Source organism: Schistocerca nitens, chromosome 3 (genome assembly GCF_023898315.1).
Source record: "Schistocerca nitens isolate TAMUIC-IGC-003100 chromosome 3, iqSchNite1.1, whole genome shotgun sequence".
Lineage (NCBI taxonomy): Eukaryota > Metazoa > Arthropoda > Insecta > Orthoptera > Acrididae > Schistocerca > Schistocerca nitens.
In genome coordinates this window covers 821,668,042-821,694,042 of record NC_064616.1, presented here as the reverse complement: position 1 = coordinate 821,694,042, position 26,001 = coordinate 821,668,042, and the positions used below count along the sequence as shown (strand labels likewise).

Sequence of the window (26,001 nt, the reverse complement as noted above, 5' to 3'; positions counted from 1 at the left end):
AACCTTTACCAGAACTGCCATCATCGGTCGTCATACTCGGCATCTGTGGGCTGCAGAGAATTCTCGGTGAATGGTTGACGCGTCTCATCAGCAGCGGTTCTGCATCAAAGTGAGGGCAGGGCTCTTGACGACCACATGCTCGGACCGGTTATTATTTCGCAACGCCTACACGGAGGAACGTATCTGGACTTCCTGCGGAACACTCTGCCTACAACTATCGAGCGTGCCGGTTTCATTTGTCTGCAAGTTGTGGCCCACGCTGCCACCAACGAAACCTGTCACTTGGGTTTTGAGGCCATTCTCAGTTCATATGAGCAGCTGGAAGTGGTTGTGAGGGCTGCTGGCCTCACGAACGGGGTGCAAGTAGAGCTGGCAATATGAAGCATCGTTCCCACAGTCGATTGGGGCCCTCCGGCCTGGAGCCGAGTGGAGGGTCTCAAACAAAGCGTTTGTACTCTGACGGTCTTGGCAGCAGATTTCTGGACCTACGTTATGGAATGGTGAATTGTAGCACTTCTTTTTATGGGTCAGAGGTGCACTACACAAAGGAAGCAGCCACTTGGGTAGCAGAGCGCTTGTGGAGTGAATGTGTGTTGTTGCTGTTTTTCCTTTTTTTTTAGGTTAGACAGTAGTTTGATATCCTCTGGTGCACACTCGCCAGACGACTCGCAGATAACGAAAGCAGACCACTTTCAGAGTGGGCCGTGGGCTTGCTGAAACCCGAAATAGAAAGCTCTGAGATGTTTAGCAGTTCATGGAACACTGATCGAAATGACAGATGAGACGGTACAGGTTGCAGTGTGTTCATTACAGTTGACAATACTTCTTCCTCTATTGAGGTCAAGTATGAGTGTGACAGTGAAGTTACCTGGTCATGTATAACAGGTCTAAGTGGGATCAAGTTATTTTTTTGATGTTCTGCCAGCCAGTCAATTCTTCTTTGACGGTTTTAGGGTCATTGAAAGAAAGTCTATGGACACTAGCGTGGGAATATTCACATCATGCGATAGTAGCTGGAGACGACTTTAACCTACCGAGTATACACTGGGATATCTATGGAATCACTGTAGTGGATGCAGACAGACAGTCTTGAGATGTGCTTTTGATCATGTTTTCCGAAAAATGTCTTGAGAAGCTAGTGCGGAGCCCACATGAAATGGAACTATCTTAGACCTTATAGCTACAAATAGGCTGGACATTGTCGATGGCGTCAGTATAGAGATGGGAGTTAGTGATCAAAATGTCGTTATAGCGACCATGGTTACTGAAGTTAATAAATCAGTCAAGAAGGCTAGGAGGATATATCTGCTAGAAAGAGCAGATACGCAGTTGATAGCATCACAATTAGACAATGAACTGAGACCATTTAGTTCCAGTACGATGGACGAAGAGAGATTATCGATAATGTTTAAACAGACTATAAATCGTGGTCTGGAGAACTATGTGCCTAATAAGTGGATTATAGACGGTAAAGGCGAACCGTCTACAAAAATATCAATGCGCAAAGCTTATAACTACCATCGTCAAACCTTTGCAAAAAAACCCGAGAAAATTATGCCCTTCGAGAGGGCACGGCCGACTTCCTCCACCATGCTTCCCTAATCCCATGGGACCGATGACCTCGCTGTTTGGTCCCCTACCCCAGATCAACCAACCGATCAATCCGAGGAAATTCTGGTCCTACGTAAAATCGCTAAAAGGATCTAGCGTTTCTGTCCAGTCAGTCTTTGGCCAGTCTGGAATGGCAATACAAGATAGCAGAAGTAAAGCCCAAGTTTTAAATTTTGTATTTAAGAAATTGTTCGCGTAGGAGGATCATTTAAATATTCTGTCGTTTGAACGGTACACACACTTCCGTTAGGAGAACACAGTAATAAGCTTCCCTGGTGTAGAAAATGACTGAAACAGTTGAAAGCAAATAAGTCGCCAGGACCTGATAGAATCGGTCTTGCAAAGGGTTCTCTACAGTGCTGACCACTCACTCAAGTTGCATTTATCGCGTATTTCTCGCCCAGCGAAAAGTCCGAAGTTACTCAAAAAAAAAAAAAACACACGTGACTCGTGTACTTATAATAGCGGTTTGCTTTAGAGTTCTTTAACATATTCTCAGTTCAAATATGAAGAATTTCCTTGAAAGGGGAAAGTTTTTGTTCACACATCGGCAACATCTTAGAAGGAATCGCTGGTGTGAAACTCAGCTTGCTCTGAAGCTTCCTGGCAGATTAAAACTGTGTGCCGGACCTAGACTCGAACTCGGGACCTTTGCCTTTCGCGGGCAAGTGCTCTACCAACTGAGCTACCCAAGCACGACTCACGCCCTGTCCAGACAGCTTTACTTCCGCCAGTACCTCGTCCCCTACTTTCCAAACTTCACAGAAGCTCTCCTGCGAACCTTGCTCTTTTCTCACATGACATCCTTCGAACTGTGGATGAAGAGCAACAGGCAGATTCCATATTCCTAGATTTCCGTAAAGTATTCGTATATCTCGCGAAGAGACCATGAGAATAAAATCAGAGGGATTAGAGCCCACACAGAGGCATGCCGACAATCCTTCTTTCCACGAACAATACGAGACTGGAATAGAAGGGAGAACCGATAGAGGTACTTAAGGTACCCTCTGCCACACATCGTCAGGTGGCTTTCGGAGTATGGATGTAGATGTAGATGTAGATATTTGACATGGTGATACACTGCCGGCTTTTGAGGAAGGTACAAGCGTACGGAATAGGTTTACAGATATGTGAGCGGCTGGAAGACTTCTTAAGTAACAAAACCCACTATGCTGTCTACGACGGCGAGTGTTCATCAGAGAGGTGAGTACCGTTTAGGAGTCCCCCAGGGAAGTCTGATAGTACCGGTGTTATTGTCTGTATACATAAATGATCTGGCGGACATGGTAAGTATACTGACAATGCTGTGGTTTGCGGAAAGCGTCGAAGTTGAGTGACTGTAGGATGCAAGATGAATTAGACAAAATTTCTATTTGGTGTGATGAATGGCAGCTAGCTCTATAGGTAAAAAGGTATAGCTGAGAAGGATAAACAAATCCATTATGTTCGAATACAGCAATAGTTGTGTACTGCTTGAGACAGTCACGTCGCTTGAATATCTTGGCGAAACGTTTCGAAGCAGTATGAAATAGAATCAATATGAAAGTCTTGTAGTACAGAAGACGAATTGTCGACTTCGGTTTATTAGGCAAATTTAAAAAAAAGCTGGTCTTCAGTAAAGGACACATCATATAGGCCACTAGTGCGACCAGTTCTTGAATACTGTTCGAGTGTTTGGGATCCGCAGCAAGTCGGATGAAAGCATGATATTGAAGCAATTCAGAGGCGGGTGACTAGGTTGTTACCGGAAGGTTCGAGCTACGCGCAGGTATTACCGAGATGCTTCGAAAACTCGAATGGGAATCACTAGACGAAAGGCGACAGACGTTCTTTTCGAGGATCACTATTCAGAAAAATTAGAGGACCGGCATTTGAGGTTGACTGCAGACCTGTTCTTCTGCCACCAACGTACACGTCATGTAAGGACCATTACGATAAGATTAGAGAGATTACGTCTGGTACAGTCGCTTTTCCTTCCCTCTGTCTGCGAGTGGCACAGGAAAGGAAATGACTAGTAATGGTACAGGTTTCCCTCCACCATGCACCATACGGTGGCTTGAGGAAAATGTATGTAGTTGTATATGTAGATGTGGTGATGTGAAAGTAACGCAATGTGGATAGTTTTCTGGTGAATCTTGCCCCTACTGACCCAGATATCGGCGGGAACATGTGAGGTAAAATCATTGTCTGGAGGAGTAGGCGCGAGAAGTGCACACAGGACATCCTGGCACCGCAACCCTGTTTTCAGAGAACATCGAGTGTATTCTATGTACAAGCCTGTAGTGGCTATTGTAAGCTGTTATGAGCAGGGAAGGACTAGAACTACGAGACAGTAGAGTATTCATTAACGGCACAGCTTGTGACATTCAGGACCAACCTTTCAGCTTAGAGCTACCTTAACAGGAGCCACAGTTGCACCGGCCTGACAAACCCCTAGAAGTGCTCAGAATCCAAATGTAACCCACTTCATAATCTACCCCAACAATATCCTGGAGGCTGACCTTCTCCTGTCCTTGGACGAACTAATAGCAACTCAGAAAGGAGATACTAGTGCAGAGAACATGCTCCTGCACGTGCAGCAGCATCACACTGATAAACAGCGTAGATAAAAGGGCTTGGACTTAAGGTACAGTTGTAATCGTAACTTTTTCTGTGCAACCTATGACTATTTAAGGTGGATATCCACTCCCCCACCATAATATTCTCTGCATTCGATACAAAACAGACTGGATCAATCATAGGAAGTAGTAATTACTTAAGTACACAGCTACTGAACGTTGTGGTTCACGCTGACCTAGTACAAGGGAAACTTGACTGGAATGTATGCATAAGGTGAGACATTTACGATTGTTTTTGAAAAAATCTGGAAAACCACAAGTAAAATTAAAAAACGATTGCAATGAAAGTTCTTCATCTCAAAAGGGGACATCCAATGACCCCACTGTCCTACCCCCTGGAGGTGGGAGAGGCTCGGCTTTGACATCCTAAATAGGAGCTTCAAGTTTTTATTGTCAATTCAATTCCTGTGGGAACAAATAGGAAAATTTTGTATTTAACAGTTTTTTTGTTGCGTGACAGACGGTACTGTAATCGAAAAAAATCAATATGGGTTGAAAACTTTGAAATATGATAGACAAATGTTTGAAATGGTGATCCTGATAGTGAGAGGCTAGATGACTCCAACAATGTACCCCGGTGCTGAGAGTCAAGTGGACTCATCTAAAACAACCACGCCGATGGTGAGAGGCAAGGGGACTCACATTAAAAAAGCAACCCGAAGCGAACGAAGTAACTATGTCCACGTCGTTGCGCCTGCGTAACGCTAAAAGTAGTTTAAATTCGTTGATAAACAAAGCAATGAGTTTTTCTAACTCCTTTCCATCTCAACGATATCTGTGAAAGAAACTACACAAATAATGTAGACAAAGCTACGTATTATATTTTGGAGAATTATGTGTATCTGCTACAAGAAACTGGTTTACCATTAAATGTTTTAAGGTAACTGTCTTTCTAAACTCCTAGGATCCAAGCCTGATGTGTATTTATTATCGCTGAATGGGCACAAGTAAAAAAAAATTAAGTAATGAAGTTACGTATTTTTCCTAACAATCCTAAACTGCAATAAGAAAGGGGAGTTCCTATTTATAATTTCATATCTGACGCCCTCTCACCCCGTGGGAGTAGGGCAGGAGTGTCGAGTTTGCTATCAGTGGCTGCCCCCTCCGAGACAACCAATTTTTATTATAATCTCTCTTTAATCTCAGCTCTACGTTTCCAGATACTTCCTAAAGGAATTCTAAATGCTTTACTCATATGTAAGAATTTGCCCGGGTCACAAGTCATCTGCTGGAGCACTTCTTCCAAAGAGGAGACGCGTGTTGCACCATTGCTTCTTTTTACTTAGCGTTGCTGAGTTAACGAGAGACGTCACCACGATCTGATGGAAGAAGTGTCAGGTAAACGGCAGAGACAGGAGCTACCAAGGCATTCTGTGGCAAGAAGCTGCGGATGGTCATGGCTGACGCAGCAAGATTCATCGCCCCAGGCAACACCGTATGCAGTGTTACCAGACATCTGGGCCTCACTTCTGCCGTGAGGGCTGAACACTACTGATGCAACATAAGTACGGAAGCCAGGATGTAGCAACGTAACCGGCTTTACCACATGGCCTAGACCGGCATCAGGCTCCTCCCTGTCCTCCGTGACATGGAGTGCTAGCCTGGAGAAGCATTGGTGGTTGAAACAACCATAAATACAGTCCATTTGAACCAGTCAGTATCAGTGCTAGCCTGGAGAACCATTGGTGGGTGAAACAACCATGAATACAGTCCACTTGAACCAGTCAGTATCAGTCATCGTCTGCAGTTAGCTAGGAGAAGTACTCGTAGCCAGTTACCATCCTGCGATGTGTCATCTGGCTGTCCTTACTGGACACCACCTCCATTAGCTGTTATAGGATGTGACCTTGATGGTTCATGGAGTCTAACTGGTGCCCTCCAGCTGGGGGCCATGTACTGGCTGACTGCTGATGGCTATGAGAGAGCTGATCAGCTGTCTTGCGTAGGCGTACTCTACTATTGCTGGCTTGCCTTGTGCGGGCACACTCTACTTCTGCTAAGAACCTTCACTGCTGCCCACGTTCGGGTCAGTAGTTGAACCCTTCCCGCTCACTACATCGAGCCCCAAAGCAACCGTACAAGCCTGCCTCCAGCCTGGACTGACTTCGCATTTCTCTTCCTGCCGAAGTACACTGGACTCGCGTTCGGGAGGACGACTGTTCAAACCCGCGTCCGGCCATCCTGAATTAGGTTTTCCATGATTTCGCCAAATCGCTTCAGGCAAATGCTGGGATGGTTCCTTCGAAAGGGCATGGCGGACTTCCTTCCCCATCTTTCCGTAATCCATTGTAGCCGATGACCTCACTGTTTGGTCCCCTCCCCTGAATCAACAAACCAGCCAACCAACCAACCAAACTGACGAAGTGCTGACAGCATGATTCTGCCTCGCAGCCGAGTACTAGTGCTGTAGGCTGCCTGCGAAACCTGCAGAGACTGTAGTGAAACATAACAGAGATCTAAGTGGTTTTTGAGTCTGAGTAAATGCGAACAGAAAGCTAGAGGCCTGGAATTGGTTTCTGCTAGGTAGGTGCGGAGAGGGTCTGCGGACAATGACAAGATTAGCGCGAGAGACTGACTAGGTTTTACCGGCAACGCGATTACAGGTGGTCGCAGGACAGTCACGATAAACTGCAGATAGTTGACCCCTAACGTATACGGCTGGCTAACAGCAGATACAGGTAGTATGTACTTCAGTAACATGAAATGAGGCTAGGAAGTAAATAAAAGAGCATCAAGTCACTCAAGAGAATGCAATATGTTGTATTTAAAACTGTCAACTGCAATCATAAACATACCTATAATTAAACCATTCATCCCACCACAAATGTTTACACTTACTGAGTGATAAATAATGTTATAATACACGAAAAACTATATGGCCGGTAATGGCATTGCACAATAGCCATCATCGAGACAAACAAAGAATATTACATCGTTGTTGTCATATATTCTATAATATTAATTTTATATGTCTAAGTATGTCGAACCATAGCGTTCTCCACATTTACACTGATAAAATGAAGCAGTGTGCGCTTACTAGGGACTCGATTTAATAAACTATGATCAGTGCTGATTATAATATAAATCAGCGTGAAGAAGAAGCGCAAATATGTCAATATTAATTAAATATGTAATTAAAAATGATAATAATTGGTGTCAGGAGACACATCATGAGATGCCCTGTCCATTAGAATATTTATTTTAGTTATAGAATAACTAGTGTAGGAATGGTGTTCCGTTTATATATCTGTCAAAGTGATGTACAAATTATATAACTTGGCGGGGAGCTGCTCAAGCTCTCATTGCCTGAAGTGACATGACGCTGGTTGATATATGTGGTGGAAAGGGTGCTCTTCGGAACAGGAGGGACGGAGAAGATAGATCAGTTCTGGACATCGATCGAGAAGGGGAGACGCTAGTTTTCTACCAACGGAGAGTACAGCAGACAGGTGTGATTGAATTTATGAAGAGACACTTTGGATAGATTATCGTATCTAAGTTACTGGCATCTAAGAATGCAGGCACAGAAACTTATGTATTGAGTACTCATCTTGGCATGATTTGTGTGGAGACTTGTGGTCTTTCCACTAGATGATACATTTCAATAATTAACCTTATTTACTTATAAAACTCTTTGTAGGACCACCATTCGGTAGGAGTTTGACCCTTACTGCATAAACTATCTGTTATTAAAAGTTACACCTACTCTGTTTCCTATGTTCTTTAAAAATATTTCCCTGTTTGTTTGTGTTCAGTAGTTTTTAATTCGCATAACTTGGCTACCCTCACTTACATGACTGCAGGATCACCTTTTAATAAAATACTTTACTAATTCAGCAACATGTCAAAAAACAGAGGGTGCACGGCTTGTTCCGAAGACATTTACCAACCAAGCTTTAATTAGAATCCTACATTTGCTCCTCTGTCTCATCACTGCAAGCCATAGCAGAGTAGCATTCTGTCACCCCATTCCAATACTCGCCGTTAAATGAAAGTACCTTCGTACACTGCCTGATATCACATGCACACGATTTGCATTATTACACATTAACTTTCGTGGAAATTGCAGTACTAATATCGATAGGGGTAAATGGAAAGGATTTTGTAGGCACACTCTGCAGCATTACGTATGATGGTTTGAGGAATGGGTGATCACATAATGCACATAAAATGCTAGAATTATGATTTAATAAAAAATATCCTTATTTAAGATTCCTTACATAAATTTATTAAACATGTTTGTTAATAAATACTTACTTTTTGGAAACTGGAAGTGCTGGGTGTAGAAATGTCTCTTTTCCCTTTTGCCGTCTAGTATACCTATGAACAGAGAACACAGTAGCATTCGTCAGCGAGTTGGCTGGTTCTTCCATGTGTGAGACAGTAGGTTCACACTCACAGTCCTATATTGTGTGCACCCTTGTCTCAGGTATTAAGGTCTATACAAAATTTTTGCTAATTTTCTTTTCGAAATTCCGTTGTTAAGGTTCTTACATTAAACACATATTATACAAATTACCAAAATTGTAGGAACAAAAACATCCCACAAAACTTTGTTATTCAGATCATTCAGTTTGTTGTTCTGACTGCAATGAGCTAACTAGTTTCGTCGGAAATGATGGCCATCAGAAGTTATTGCAAGTACAGAATTTCATAACTCTTACCATAGGGAAAATCTTATGAGCTAATAAGTAAAATCGAATGGAAAGACCAGTTTGAAATTAAGAGCTAATTTTCTTCTTTTCAATAACGTGTTTATATTAGCCATAATTTAATTAGTTCAGAAGATATTGTTAGTTAAAATTTTCTCCTGGTCCAAAGTTACAGTTCCAACTACGGCCAAACGACTGTAAAATTTCGGACTCTGTTGATGTACTTTTGAAGCTTGATTTTTCTGAATCTATAAACACCAATGTTAATAAGCAATGGTCCTTAATTAGACACCACTACATTTTCAATAACTAAATTTTAACATACAAAATGGGTCCCATGGTCATAAACCTAGGATTCCCATTGTGTGGGTAAAAAATTAGAACTGCATACTTTATTAGCTGCTGCTCATGAAAAATAATTTGCAAACAAAATATAGCGAAAAAATCATTAGCCAATAAAAGATGAAATTTCCTACTTTTATAACTTATAGACTTTTATGCATTAAAGAAGCTGAACAATATGCTAGAGTAAGGCTTTATAAGACCGAAGTTCACGCCATTACTTCAGACTTCACTGATGGTTGGTTGTTACCTGCTGCATACAGTGCTAATCTTGCCTCTGTATTTGTTTAATTTATGCTTGGGACATATTTGTGCTAAAATTTAGATTTGTTTAATAAATGCTGTGTAGATATACTTTATATGCAAGTGCTGTATCCGTTAAAACGTGTCGTTTCAGTTTAGCTGAGGAATGTTGGTGATTATAGTAACTGTTGTGTGTCATATTTACTAAATTGCGTGTGAAGCAACTTTTGATCACTTCATCTGTACTCTGTGCTCTTTTACTTTCTGAAAAGATAAGACGTATTAAGCTCCGCGTATGTCTATACTAACTACCTGTTCGCAAACATTAGACACTGTAAGAGACCTGCTCATCACCATTAGTATCCCAAGAACTGACAGAAGATTGATAAACTTACAATTTTCAGTTTAAACAGAAACTTGTGGCTTAAGCTTAAGGATAGATCCAACATCAACAGTTGCAGATGGCGATTAAGCGAAACTGCGCAACTACTAAGAACTTACAATACATCAGGTAGGTTCAGTTACGTGACATTTGGTGTGTGCGGTTGGGATACCTTCCTGTTCTGGCGCGGTGTACGAATTCACAACTGAATGAATGGCGAGAGGACATGTAGTGTTCGAAAGGGTGATGACATGCTTTAACATTTTACAGCGTTAGGTTTCAGCAGATATTAGGAACAGTGAAGGGTTAGAATTGTGTGGGGCTCTAAACTGTCTGGTGTAGCGGTTCGTAATCGGTGGTTTGTGCAATGAAGAGAACTATAAAAATACTATCAGGGACATATCAGCTTCACAGCTGCATTGTGAGTAGCTTTTGGGCAGCCAGCCGGCGTGCAACAGTAGTGGAGAAGAGTGGGACAGAAGATGAGCGCAGAGGCATACTGGTACCGGAACGGGAGGCAACGCGAGAGATGTGGTGCAATAACACAGCAGAAGGGCGCTGCCATTTTCTTTAGCTGTTACCCTATTAAGGTAAACAGTCTGGAGGTAAACATCACTGCAGCGTGTGATGGCAGATTGGAGCAGCAGTCGCAAACGACAATTGAGTTTATCAGCAGTAATCAACGCCAGTAGCAGACGAGCATAGGACTGAACCAAGCTAAAAGTTTTTATGTTACAAAGTGATTTAATAATATCTGGCAAAATGAGTAGTACAGAAAAGAGTGTTGTACTAGCCTACAATATTGAAACGTTAATGGATATGGTTTGTGATGTAGACTCGAATATGGAGGGTTGTAATGTTGAGCTAATCGATATTTGTAGTAAAATGGTGAAAATGTGCAACCAGAGTAATGTAAGTGTGAAACATTGTCAAGGAAGATTGGAGGCCACAGCCACGGAAGATCAGAAGCACAGACAGAGCTGAGTGAACCCTGTACTTTAAGCTAAGATGATCGGGTTAGTCAAGTAGTTGCAGACAGCAAAGTAGTAACTAATGATGGAGATGCTGTATATGAAGCTGAAGTAAATTGTGTCAACTTAACTGATGAGCTTTACTTATAAAATAGGCAATAGTGATGTTGAATGACTGATACATAACGATTATAATAAGTTGGTAAGGGATGGTGACGTAAATAAGTGGCCATTAACAGTAACTGTAATCATTAAAGCAGATAATATTTTAGTGAAAGATTTGTTTGTAAGAAGAGCAACGAAACCTGTGGTTAAGATGCCAGTTGCAGTTATGTATGAATTATTAGAAACAGAGGATGAAATTGCCGGTCTGTGGGAAAAGATGAATAAAACATATATGCTAGGGATATAATTTCAACTAATTGCTCAAAACGAGAAAGGGAGAAGGAAAAAGGAAAAACTGTGTTAGATAATTGTGCAGTCGGTGAAACTGAATGTAACTGTGCAAAACGCATTTTTAATAATTGGGTTATATCCAAGAAAAATGTATTTGTAAGAAGTGAAATGTTCAATGGGTTTGTTATATCTTGCAATGTAGCAAAATGTTTTTGAAAACTCGTGATATATATTCAAATAATTATGCGAAAAGAGTTGTGTGGTGGGAGTCAGAATAACCGTGAACGTGCCAGTAGGCAGGGTGTCCATTTCACTTTTATAGATACACCAATTGCTGTTTGGTGCCTCCATAGCTGGATGAAGCCTTTTTTTTCGTGGTACACTCTTCTCCTTATACTATTCTGTCTAGCAGATGAGTGAGCACAATCAGTTGTCTTATACTGTCGACATGTAAATATATTGATGAATTGAACTTTTTAGGCCTGTTATCAGACTAAAACATATGTTATTTCAATGTCTGAATTATTATTTTTAGAAGTGATAAGGTGAAAGATTGCGCTCTGTAGAAAATGTTTATTCCGATTTTTTCAAAATATGGTGCTGATTAAAATTTTGAGCGACAATAATAAAAGTGGACATTCAGCAGATATTGCTTATACGACTTCAGAGCGAAAATGAAACATATAATCAAAGAAGCAATCACATACACGATCTTGAAAACCATCAGTCTTGCAGACAGCAGTAGCTATAATAAGTTATACATTATATGAAGGATTTAGCCCCAATTTTAATTTGATAGAAAGGTTGTTAAAGTCATGAGTGTGCTGTTTAAAAATAAATATAATTCCTTGTTGAAATACGTGTTGTTTTGCAAAGTTCTTCCTGAATAATGGTTTGTCTTTCAGGCATGAATATTATGGAGTATTATTATATGAATTGTGGTTTATTAGCTGTGGAGCAACGCTGTTTGTTTTTTAAGTAATGGTGTTTGTGAATGTTAACATTGGAGTGGTTTTCTTTTAAAATAATTTGATGATTAATGAATGAAAAATGAAATGTCGTGTGAGGAGGGCCTCCCGTCGGGTAGACCGTTCGCCTGGTGCAAGTCTTTCGATTTGACGCCACTTCGGCGACTTGCACGTCGATGGGGATGAAACGATGATGATTAGGACAACACAACACCCAGTCCCTGAGCGGAGAAAATCTCCGACCCAGCCGAGAATCGATCTCGGGCCTTTTGGATTGACAGTCTGTCGCGCTGACCACTCAGCTACCGTGGGCGGACGATTAATGAATGCAAAGCAGAGATTTAAATACTGATAATGAGAATTTTGATGATAATGATGATGCTAATGAATACAACGTCGGCGAATAATAAGAAATATTCTGAAATGAAGTGAGGTAATGGTTAGAGAATATGTTAGAGACCATCTCTTTACTGTATCTAAATTTACAGTATGAATGCACTTCACCTTTTTATGTGTAGTTAAGGAAGATACGGAAAGAAATATATTAATGTCACGACCAAGAACTGAATAAGTACAGTAGCAAGTTTTATTTAATCGTATGGCTAGGGCCCCTGTCGGGCAGGCCGTTCGCCGGGTGCCGGTCTTTCAATTTGACGCCACTTCGGTCACCTGCAGTCGATGAGGATGAAAGGATGATGATGAGGACAACGCAACACCCAGTTCTTGGGCGGAGAAAATTCCCCGACAAAGCCTGGAATCGAACCCGGGGCCCAGAGGATTGACAATACGTCACGCTGACCATTTTTTTGTGGAAGATGCAATAATCTTTACTAAACAAACTAACAGTACATATATTTACACAATGCAACATTTCTTCATGGTACAATTTTAACATATATAATTGATTGTTAGTTTAATAAATATATGAGAAAAAACATTAAATACAATAAAATATAACACATTCTGTCTTCTTCCCTTTTTTTATCGATGCATGAGAACGTGGATAAGGGTGTTGCATCATTTGTCGGGTAGGCATGGCACACCTCAACTTTTAGGGGGATCAAGAAAGACGCTGCGGAGATAACCGGCAAAAGTTTGTTGGTAAGATGGTTTTCGGGTGAGGGTGCTATGCGCGGTAACAACTTTGTACCAGAAGTCGAGGACTGAATAGGACCACTCTGAAAGAGGTATTCTAAAGCCTTTCCTCGAAACTAAATTAGTGTATGGTGTTTAGCAAGAGGGTAGTGAAAAGTCTGGGGCAACAACAAGAAATCTGGGGTTACCGTCGTTGGCGGGGCACGGAGGTAAAAGCCCACGATTCGTTGGACGAGGAGTCAAACGTTTCGTCTTAGGGCGCACGTAAGACGGTGCTCATCGGTGTCTTGGAGCTGACAGTCAGGGCAGAGTGGGGAGGTGGCCAGTTCTATGTGATAAAGTCGACTATTAGTCGGGAATTTGCCATAGACTAAAACATACCAGAGTGCAGACACAGACGACGGTAGAAAGGGTGCATGCACACACCCCCAAACCATTTGCCACTTAATGTCAGCGTGCTGTAGCACCATGGGGTCGCAAGGGTTGGACAGAATAAACCAACGATAATAGTCTTTTGTACGGGGAGGACGGGTGACCGGAAGATCGGCCCGAACGTAGCTGAGTTCAGTGAAACAACTGGTGACATGGTACACTAATGGAGAAATAGGTGCTACATTGATCGGTGGATCGAGAGAAGCTGGTCGGAGGATATCCAAGAGACTGCTGCAACATAGTATGGACAAAGAGTGCAGAAGATCGTGCCCGCACGTTGACGAGTCCGAGGTCACCTTTTGCAGGAGGCAGTGTTAGAGTGTTGTAGCGGACTTTGAAAAGTGCTGATTGGATGCGACAGCCAAGGAGTAACGGCATTGGGAGGATCTGGGCGACGTGTCCCAGTTTACGGGCGACGTACATGTTGATATAGGACACACGTTGGAGTTGTCTTAAGTTACGGTGCACTTGACCGTGGACATGGTGCCGAATCGACTGCAAAAGGCGCAGGTAAGCGAGGGCCACTGTGCGGTGTGTCGAGCTCGTAAATTCGATACCCAAGTAACGAAGGGGGCTACTGACTGGGATTGGGTCGGCACCATAACCGGGAGGCCGCGCCAAATGTGCATCATAGACGATTTGCGGACATTAAGAATGCTACCCGAAAGACATCCATACTGGTGGATCCATTGGATGGCGTCACTCAGTTCCGTGGAGGAGCAGGTGAGAAAGAGGAGATCGTCAGCATAAGCTCTGCAGTGAAAGGTGCAGTCACAGTAAAGTGAGACCCTGCAGTCTACAGATCAGACCAGTGATGAGGGGCTCTAGTGCGATGGCATATAGTAAAGTAGACATAGGGCATCCTTGACGCACAGAGCGGCGTATAGGAATCGGTCCTACAAGCCTGCCATTGACTTGTACCATCGAGACCGCGGGAAGTAGTAACCGGCGAATGGCATCGACAAGGAGTAATGGGAACTCCATACGTGTCGCCACCATGAGGAGGAATGGGTGTCGAAAGCGATAAAATGCATTTGTGAAATCGATGGATACCAGTCCTGCAAGAAGGCGACAAACTGCCGCAAGCACGATGAGGTCACGGCATTCTCCTAGGGCTGTTTGTAAGGTGGCCCCATAACCACGTGCAGTCTGCTCTGCTGAAAGGACCGTAAGTAAGACGGTGCGTATGCGCGCTGCTAAGAGGCGTGCACAGATTTTATAGTCTGCATTCATTAATGAAAGGGGGTGATATACAGAGATATGAGACCCTCCCTTCGGCTTAGGCACAGGTAGGAGAATGCCAGTGATGAATTCAGGCGGAAATGGGAAGGACGGAGTAAAGAGTTCCTGAATCATTTCCGTCCAGCGAGGAAGCATTAAGGTGGTGGACGCCCGGTAAAACTCCACGGGGAGACCATCCGGTCCTGGTGATTTGTTCTTGGCCCCCTTGTTGATCGCTTCCACTACCTCTTCTGCGGTAATTGCATACATCATGGACGTTGACTCCGCTACGGTGAGGGTCCGATGAGGGGAAGGCTGGACATCATCAGGGATTGGTGTTGCCGTCGGTTCGTCGTCATAAAACTGGCGACAATGTTCAGCAAAGGCAGACACCACTGCCGCCTGTGTTGTGTGGTGAACACCGTCGGAGGTCGTGATGTTGGGGACGAAAAGTCGACGTCAACGACGATGGTCGGATGCGGCATGGATTGTGGATGGCGTTTCGTCGTGGAGGAGGTCGTGTCGCCGGGAACGCATCACGACACCATTCAGTCGTGCGCGTTGGAGAGAGAGAGAGGAGACGAGCTGTCGTTCCCTATAGGTTTCAGGTGATGGAGGGAGCGCATCGAGCTCACGGAGGATGGCGTAGTGGAAATTTGTGGTGTCGCGATGCCATGCTGCTGCTTCCTTGCCACATTTGATGAAGACCTTTCTGATCACAGGTTTGGCACATTTCAGCCACCAATGGAACATGGATGTGTACTGCGGTAGGTGCCTTTCGCAAGGCGCCCATGTAGTGGCAATACATCGTCGGCAGTGTGGATCACTAAGGAGGGAGGCATTAAGCTTCCAGTAACCTCTGCTGCGCCATACTGACTGAGGTGGCAAAGCAGGGAGCAAATGACGGTGCAATGGTCCGAAAATGCGAGGGGCCATCGTTCTTCTTGGGAGACTTCGTTGCCTAGGTGGGCAGAGACATAAAACCGGTCCAGTCTGCTCGCAGAATGTGCTGTGTAATGGATAAATCTCGGGGTATTGCCATGAATTTTCCCCAAACGTCCACTTCATGAAAGTCTTCGATTAAGGTGAGCAGCGCCGGGCATGGCGAATAACCAGGCATTTAGTCCTGTGGATGGAGGACGCAGTTGAAATAGCCTCCCATGATAAGACGATCATAGCGCCCAGAAAACGGCGCCAAGTCGGAAAAAAGTGGACCGTTTGTAACGGTTCGTGGAGCCAGACGGAGTGTAGATATTGATGACGCGCGTGTCGAAGACGGTAACAGCCATGCCTCTACCAGAGGGAAGAATTGTCGTGTCCGTGAGTGGGATTCCTTCGCGTATGTAGAAAGCCACTCCACGCCCTGATTGATCACATGTGGATGTGTATGAGTCGTAGCCGTAGACCGGTGGTAGTGTGGCAACGCGAACTTCTTGAAGAAGGGCAACGTCGACGTCAGAGGTCCGAAGCATGTCGCATAGGAGCTGCAGCTTGGGTGCAGCGCCTGTCTTGTTGATGTTCAGTGCGGCGAACCGGTACGTTTGTTTCAGTGGCGGTGGACGCGCATGTACCATCACCAAGGCGAGTATGAGGAGAGCACCGACAGGAAGACCGGTCCCATGTGCTGCAGTGCCTCGGTTTTGATGTTAACAGGCAGCCTCGACCGTGGAAGGCAACTCATCCGGAGGAGGGGCGTACCTCCATCAACGTCGTCGGCCCACGCTCCTGTGCCGTGGGTCTGTCCAATGTCCATGGGAATTGCATCGTGGTAAGAGAGATGTGGAGCTGTCGGCGGGGAGACAGGCGTCTCAACCTGCGCACCGATCGTTTCATTGTGCGTGGCGACCTCCATGGTGGTCCCGTCCTGCGAAACGTCTTGTTCATCGTGAAAGGTGTCCGCCGACCTCTGCGTGGAGATGTTGGCTGGTTGGGTGTCGTCTACGTCGTCTCGGGTGGCGACATTTTGAGAGCCCGTGGGTGAACGGTGGCGGCGTTTGCGCCTACGTGGCGAGCGTTGTTTGCGCACGTGTTCCGCAGTGTCGGACGACGGCAAGGAGGAGCGTCGACCTGGTTCGAAGGCGTCGATGGGTACAATGAAATTGTCAAACAGGTGTTGTGAAGAAGTACTGGTCTCCTCAGCGTCCGGTACGGGAGTCTGTTCGGCGGCAAGGTTGTCAGGTGGGACGTCTGCACCGTCCGTAGGTGAATGGGACGCTGGGACGTGCCGATCTGAGGGACTGGGCGATGGGCTGGACGAAACTGTAGACGTGGCAAGAGCCGCAGGGTAAGTGACCGGTAGGGCGGTCATCATGGATGTGAAGGACGTTTCCGACAACGGGAGCTGCGCGACACGTCGTTGAATGCATTCAGACCGTAAATGACCTTCTTTCCCGCAACCGGAACAGGTGCGAGGTTGGCCGTCGTACATTATAATGGCACGTAGATAGGAAGGCACGTGTTTCTGCAACTCGATGCGGACCTGTCTGATACCATTTAAAACGGGATAGGTTTGAAATTGTACCCATTGTTCGGCGACATGTTGCAGAACGTTGCCATAGGGACGGAGCGCCACGATGACGACGTCTGCAGGTAGTTCGAACGGCAGTTCGAAGATCCTTATCGTTCGTGTGCCGAGACCTGCGTGATCGACGGTAACGGGTCCGACGTTGCCGTCGGAATGACAGAAGGGCAGACCACGTTTTGCCTCTTGAAGCACCTTGTCGCACGCCGCGTCGTTGATCATTTTGACGTATACGGTACTGCTAATTATGGACAAGTGAATACCAATTAGATCCGTTGGTGGTATTCTAACTTCGTCGCGAAGAAATCGTTCTACCTCCAGGGCCTTGGGTCGGGCGAAGTGTGAACAAAAGTTGAAACGTAATGTCTTCTTCCGCTAGTTGTACGCCATGGTGGTCTAGAGGGAAAACGGCACTTACAGCGGCCGAAGTAAACACAAACACAATGTGCGTGCCTCGCCTGCAGCCGTCTGGCGCGTGACCGCCTCGCAGCACTGCCGGCAGCAGACTGACCATTTAGCTACTGGGGGCGGACAGTAGCAAGTAACATGTGTACAGTTCAAGGCAATGAATTTTTTTTCTTTTATAAAGTTTATGGCACTCTTGTGCCAATATTTAATTTTTTTACACACGTACAGTAAAAATTCTAAGAATATAAAACGAAAAATTTAATATTTGCAGCTAATAATGTCTCATACTTCTGTAATTTTCAGACAATATATGTATTCTTATCTCCCTTTACCATGTCAGTCTTTAGTAACAATTTTTCTGCACTAGTGATTCTGAACAGTGATGAATTATAATAATGAATCTGAAATAACTGACTTTACGGTAAAAGTAAACCCTATAAAGAAGAGTAACAGTGATAGCAAAATTTGAAAGCCGCCTTTTTTGTCATCTTGTTGAAAGACTGTTTGTCTCGCCGGCCGGTGTGGCCGTGCGGTTCTAAGCGCTTCAGTTTGGAACCGCGTGACCGCTACGGTCGCAGGTTCGAATCCTGCCTCGGGCATGGATGTGTGTGATATCCTTAGGTTAGTTAGGTTTAAGTAGTTCTAAGTTCTAGGGGACTGATGACCTCAGAAGTTAAGTACCATAGTGTTCAGAGCCATTTGAACCATTTTGAACTAATTTGTCTCAGTGGCAGCTGCCATCCCATCAGCATGATACATCATCTTAGAATGATATATCCGTCCACCATAACAAATTTGATTGTTTTATGGTTAGTATTAGATACAATGTTTATGTTCAATATGTACTTATATTTTGCGCAGGCAAGACTATTTACAGACATCAAAAAAAGATTTGCATCGTCTTGGTTCCGAGAGTTCCGGAACCTGCACAGAAAATTGGAATAGAGATCAACGTAAACATCATTTACGTCCTTTTTATTGCCAATGAAAACCACACATTGCATGTTGTACCACCATATGGCGAGAGCTTCAGAGGTGGCGGTCAAGACTGCTGTACACACCGCTACCTCTAATACCCAGTAGCACGTCCTCTTGCATTGATGCATGCTTCTATTAGTCGTGGTATACTGTCCACAAGTTCATCAAAGCACTGTGGTCCAGACTGTTCCACTCCTCAACGGCGATTCGGCGTACATCCCTCAGAGTGGTTGATGGGTCACGGCGTCCATAAACAGCTCAAAAATTGTTCAAATGGCTCTGAGCGCTATGGGACTCAACTGCTGTGGTCATAAGTCCCCTAGAACTTAGAACTACTTAAACCTAACTAACCTAAGGACAGCACACAACACCCAGCCATCACGAGGCAGAGAAAATCCCTGACCCCGCCGGGAATCGAACCCGGGAACCCGGGCGTGGGAAGCGAGAACGCTACCGCACTCCATAAACAGCCATTTTCAGTCTATCCCAGGCATGTTCGATAGGGTTCATGTCTGGAGAACATGCTGGCCACTCTAGTCGAGCGATGTCGTTATCCTGAAGGAAGTCATTCACAAGATGTGCACGATGGGGGCACGAATTGTCGTCCATGAAGACGAATGCCTCGCCAATATGTTGCCGATATGGTTGCACAATCTGTCGGAGGATGGCATTCACATGTCGTACAGGCGTTACGGCGTCTTCCATGACCACCAGTGACGTACGTCGGGACCACATACTTCCACCCCAAAACAGCAGGGAACCTCTACCTTGCTGCACTCGCTGGACAGTGTGTCTAAGACGTTCAGGCTGACCGGGGTTGCCTCCAAACACAGCTCCGACGATTGTCTGGTTAAAGGCATACGCGACACTCATCGGTGAAGAGAACGTGATGCCAATCCTGAGAGGTCTATTCGGCATGTTGTTGGGCCCATCTCTACCGCGCCGTGTCGTGGTTGCAAAGATGGACCTCGCCATGGACGTCGGGAGTGAAGTTTCGCATCATGCAGCCTATTGCGCACAGCCCGCATCTCGTGGTCGTGCGGTAGCGTTCTCGCTTCCCACGCCCGGGTTCCCGGGTTCGATTCTCGGCGGGGTCAGGGATTTTCTCTGCCTCGTGATGGCTGGGTGTTGTGTGCTGTCCTTAGGTTAGTTAGGTTTAAGTAGTTCTAAGTTCTAGGGGACTTATGACCACAGTAGTTGAGTCCCATAGTGCTCAGAGCCATTTGAACCATTTTTATTGCGCACAGTTTGGGTCGTAACACGACCTCCTGTGGCTGCACGAAAAGCATTATTCAACATGGTGGCGTTGCTGTCAGGGTTCCTCCGAGACATAATCCGTAGGTAGCGGTCATCCACTGCGGTAGTAGCTCTTCAGCGGTCTGAACGAGGCATGTCATTGACAGTTCCTGTCTCTGTGTATCACCTCCATGTCCGAACAACATCGCTTTGGTTCACTCCGAGACGCCTGGACACTTCCCTTGTTGAGAGCCCTTCCTGGCACAAAGTAACAATGTGGACGCGATCGAACCGCGGTATTGCCCGTCGAGGCATGCTTAACTACAGTCAACACGAACCCTGTACCTCCTTCCTGGTGGAATGACTGTCCGATCCCCTCCGTCTAATAGGTGCTGCTCATACATGGTTGTTTACACCTTTGGGTAGGTTTAGTTACATCTATGAACAATCAAAGGGACTGTCTGTGATACAATAGCCACAGTAAACGTTTGTCTTCAGGTGCTCTGGGAGCCAGGGTGATGAAAAACTTTTTTTGATGTTTGTATTTGTCATGTGTTTCTGATTATTGTATTGGTTGCATGGTATTGTATAATAAGAAGACAGTGCAAAAAAAGCATAGTGTAAATGAACAACATAGTAGTGACAATTTTGTTTTCTTTTGATAATATGAAATAATGATAGTACATGTACTTTTATGCGGTAGCTCGTAATATGCACGTTCAAGTAAAGCTACATGATCTTTTATTGGACACTTATTACGGAAACACTAAATGAGAACTGTTCGTGGACATTCCTGCTGAGCGAAAATCTAATGGATGCTAAAACAATTCTTTGTTGCATAACGTTATGCACTTAGAAAGGAAAGAATACCAGAATGTTACTGTAAGATACTAAAAACAAAAATTTTAAAATCATAGCTGGCTGAATGACTGCCCATCCCTTAAAACTTTGGATGAAGATAGCGCAGTGACAGGGCTTGCTTAGAATTATAAGAAATGATCTATACTTTTAATTGAGACAAAAGGATCTGGTACTTGGTTGGAAGTATGAGTAAAAGTAAGAGTTTACAACCATTACAGTTAGTATGAAAATACATTTATTTGTATCCATGTTGTTTTGTTTACATATGTATATGTGCATGTATAATTTCATTTTTAGGATTATTCAGACTAAGAAAAGATGAGGAAAACTTGTTGTTTTTCATGTGACCACAAGCTGATACAGTTGCTGTGGACTACAGCTCCGGAGTGTTGTGAGAGCAGCGGAGGGTGCACAATTGTGGCCTACAGCGGAATTATTATATAAAAAATTAAAAAAACTAATTTTATAATTGTTTAACCTTTGTGTTATGGAAAATTCTTGCTTATATGTGGAAACAAAATGTACAGTGAATCTTGTAAAATGTATTTATGATAAGGATGTTATTTTGAAATAAGATGAGAAGGATCTCAAGGGGCTTAGCAAAATAATCAAAACCATTCATAATCGCAATGGGACGGTACAAATTTTGGGTTGATATTCAAAAATTTCTGTGTGTAACTATCTGTCTTTTTTGCTATGAAATTAGCCAAGCTTCTGTTTGATAGCATACGTCTGTATATGATCACCTGATAAGAACAGTAAAAAGCAGCCATTTGGCCAAAGGAGACCTCCTAAAAAACGCATATAGAAATCTCTATTCGTGATGTGTGGAGGAATACAGTCTGATGGTTCATCCAGGCAGTCTAATCGTCTTTCAGGTGTTCTTAAACATCTTGTCATCCACATGAAAGACTCGGGGAGAAACATAACAACCACTGATAAATGGCATACCAGCGTCTCACTTGCCAGAATTCCGATCGACTTGAAGCTGACTTTAGTGAAAATATGATGCAAAAATAAAAGTGAAATAGTGTGTTGAGTTCAAGTTCGCTTGCTTTTACAAGACAAATGTGTATGGAGTTTTACATTCAGGGGAAGTTTCACTGTTCAGTTCTGATATGAACAATGCAAAGTGATGGCAACATACGTTAGCTTACACATGGGTGTAAAAGAAGTGAAGGAGTTATTTCTAAGATATTTTTGGCAAACTGGGAAGAAATATGTTAATAGAAGATATGGTACAAGTTACTGAACAGGATGGTCTGGATAACAACAGTATGCCCATGACAAAGGTACGGCAAAGCTCATATGATGTCTGGAATGAATTCTGCTGCTCAAGAAAGATTTTGTAAACTTAATCCCAAGGAATTGTTCGCACACTGTGCAAACCACTCTATCAAACTGTGCGAATTACACACTTTTGCAGCAGTTCCATTACGTGTGACTTTGTTTGGAATCTTAGGAAGCTGTAGCTACGTTCTTTACTCAGCTTCTATCCACATAGAAAAACCTGGAAGTTGCAGTTAAGAGACTTTCAGACAGACGATGGAGTCCTCACTACGAAACTGTTAAACTTTTGTTTCAGTGATTTAAAAGTTATCGATGTTACTGAGGAAATGTCTGATCTTAGGAAACCATAGAAATCAAAGGAATTGTTCTAACTCTGTTGCCTGCATTGTGTTATTTCTGGTTTTTATGTTAACGGAGTACCGTCTTAAGGGGCTCCGGAAAGGCTCAAAATCATGAAAAGTTCAATTTTTACTTTTTTGTGTTTTCTGAATCTGCAGACTATTACCTTTTAATAGATATATAATTTATTCAATTCCGAAGACTACAACTATTTTTAAATTTTTTTAAAATGTGTTCTACATGGGCGTGACCCACTGCGGCGCTGTTAAACTGCTGTCAAATGGTGTTATTATTAACGTCCGTGTTCATCAGGTACATTTTAGTGATGTGAGATAAAGTATGTGTTGTGGCTAACCTGTGATGGTTCAATATATATCGCTGGTGTGATTGTCGATTGTTTCATGTTTATTTACTGTGTCGTTATCTCGAAAATATTCGTAATTAATTCTGTTTCTTGAGTCTCTGTTTTGTTGAAGTATAATAATGAGTAAAAGTAAAGTTATTAGAAATCCTCTGAAGGCTTTTAAGAAAAGGAGAAATGTTGGAAAGCCAAAGGTATGTGTTATTACTGTAAACAGTAAAGACGATGAAAATCACCAACATAGCTTGTGTCCCAAAGAAGAAGACAGTTGATGTAAATATAAGAAAGGATTGCTAACTGGTGAAGTGTACACTCATAAGCATAGTCTGCCTCATGCAATAATGGAGTTGATAAAACCTATTTTTAGAGACTTAGCAGCACCTGAACTGTTGAAAAAGTGTATTCACGGAAAAACTCAAAACCCCAATGAAAGTGTAAATAGTGTTATATGGTCGAGAATCCCCAAGACTGTATTTGTTGGAATAGAAACACTTCACTTTGGTGTGTATGATGCTGTTGCGACTTTCAATGATGGCAACATTGTAAGGTGCTAGGTATTTAGAAATATGGGAATGAAGATAGGTTCTAACATGGTACTTGCTTTAGACAAGGAACGCCTTCGGGCTGCAGACAGGGCTGTAAAGAGTCTAGAAATACAAGCAAGAGTAAACAGGAGGAGGAACAAGAGGAAGCTGGAGGAAGAGTTTGCAGAGGATGAAGATAATCCATCCTATGGACCTGGAATGCACTAAAAAGTTAATCCAATCTTTGTCGCTCGATTCCCAAAATTTTATTTTCTCATACTAATTACATGTTTTCTAAGGATTTTCCAAACATATTTGTTTCAAACTTTCAGTAAATGTTACACAGTACCTTCTGCATAATTTAACACAGCCTTTTTCCAAAAAACTGAATATTTTGGAATATATAAATAAAAAATTGCAAACAAATGTTGTGAATTTTCATTACAATTGAAAAAAAAATCATCTTTAATAACTGAACTAAAATTTCGTGAAATCCCTGTGTTAAGTTGTAGCCCATATTCCAGTAAATAATCTGTAAAAAGTTCAACTTCCTACCTCAAATACTTTGTGAGGAAAGATGTAATTTATAAGCGTTATTTTAACATTGCAAGTATAGGGCGTTCCGGAGCCCCTTAAAAGAAGTCAGCCAAGCTCAAAAGTATTTACAGATTCCTGCAGTCAGCTTTGGCATTAGTATTAACAAGATGAGAAGGGTAAATCTCGTTTTGAAAGGCAAGAGGTATTATCTTGTTCATGAAGCACTTGGATATGTGAAGGGCACATGTGATGAGGTGGGCATTCCTGTGTAAAAAAGTAGAACTATCTACTTCAACAATAATCAATTAAAAACTATGCTATTTATAAAAATGAGTTTTACATGTTTCCAGTCATCAAAACTATTTAAAAATCGTTAACGTTTTATTTACTTACTTAATCACACATATAAAAAATTCCACCTGAGAAAAATCCTGCCGACGTACCTGTTGTCCTCAGTGAAGTAGCTAAGATTTTCAATGAGAGGATGGACTGTTTGCGCTGTTCTACTAAGTATGAATTTCTGAGCCAAGGGAATTCTTCAGAATCGAAGGGGCATCTCGCTTGTCTCCACCAACAGCGCTTCTCAGGTTCAGAACCCATTGGCCCATGACAGATTCGTATGGCGAGGTACTGCCGGCTACCGATCTTGTTTAGTACAGATGTCGAGACATTGCCACATAACGTGCACCCATAATGCAATATAGAACGAATCATGTCACGCTAATGATGAGTATTGCTCTAACATCAGCTCCCAACCATTCGCGGTGTTCCGTTCGCAGGATATTGAGTGATCGATCGACCTCAGTAATCAAACATCCCACACGGCTTGCCTACGTCAGTCGGCTGTCGACGAAGAGTCTAAGCCGTTTGAGTGAGCTCGTTCCTGGAATGGTAAAAGACCCTAATCGTATCTCGGCCGTTATTGTCGAACATCTCTGCCGTGTAAAGACAACCGCTGAAGATTTTGAACTACTGAGTCCAGTTCTGCACGTCTAAGAGCACAACAGATCCACCGCACGGTCCAACCACCGCAGTGTCATCTCCAAGCTGACAGAAAACATGTACATGTAGATCTCATAAGGGTACATTAGCATATTTACTTGAGGATCAAAGATTGTAGCAAGGTCTCAACAATTACATTGCATAAATAATAGGACTTAAGATGGATCGTTGCAGTAGTCTCCTGCAGAGCAGGTGCAGTCCATGCAAGTTATTGCCTAGTTGTCTGACACAGATTGCACGTTGCCGTAGGAAAGAGTAAATGTTGCGGCCAATGTGGTCTGGCACACCCATCGGCAGGAGCTTCCGTATCAGGGCGTTTACATCCACACTGTTATATGCTCTGGAAACGTAGAAAAATAGTGACGCCAAGTAACCATTAGAGACATAAGTACGTTCTAAGTCTGTGGTGAAGAGACTTAGGCTGTCTATGGTGCCTCCTCCTTTTCGAAACCCGTATTGAGAGCCGGGCAGAAGGGAGTTCCTCTAAACCGCAATTCCAATAGGCGCTTCAAGATCCTTTCTCATGTTTTAAACACAGGAGACGAAAGAGTGATGGGACGGTTTGAACTGCACAAATCAGGATCTTTGCAGAGCTTGAGTATGGGAACAATTACATAAGTTCGCCAATTGTCTGGGAAGCTGCCTAGTTCATCGTAGATGTCGAGCAATATGTTTGAGGCTTCGTCTGGCAAATTGACTACCAGTCTGTAGTGTGTAGTGAATACTGTCACATCCACGAGCAGCACCACTGGTACCTTTTAAGACGTTCCGCAGTTCTGAGAACTGAAATGGCGTCAGTAACCATTGCGTCGATCTCAGGAACGAAGGATAAGCAGCATCCAAAATTTGCAGTGACTCAGGGATGACCGACAAGGGCGCGACGATTTCTGCGAAGTCATCCACCCAGCCGTGTAGACATTTACCCAATAGGGACCTGTTTTGGAGTTTGTGTTAGTGTACCAAACCGATGACAAAGGAGTTTCTTTGGTGAGAGTCTCACAACACTATTTCCA

General features: G+C 43.5%; 1 protein-coding gene across 1 annotated transcript in view; it reads right to left on the bottom strand.

The window, feature by feature from the left end:
* LOC126249436 (uncharacterized) overlaps positions 1-26,001 on the bottom strand; it is a 780,472-nt gene that overhangs the window by 304,017 nt on the left and 450,454 nt on the right. Inside the window, exon 5 of the mRNA XM_049951089.1 lies at positions 8,487-8,549. Within this exon, the coding sequence (XP_049807046.1) occupies positions 8,487-8,549 (63 nt within the window). The remainder of the gene's footprint in view (positions 1-8,486; positions 8,550-26,001) is intronic.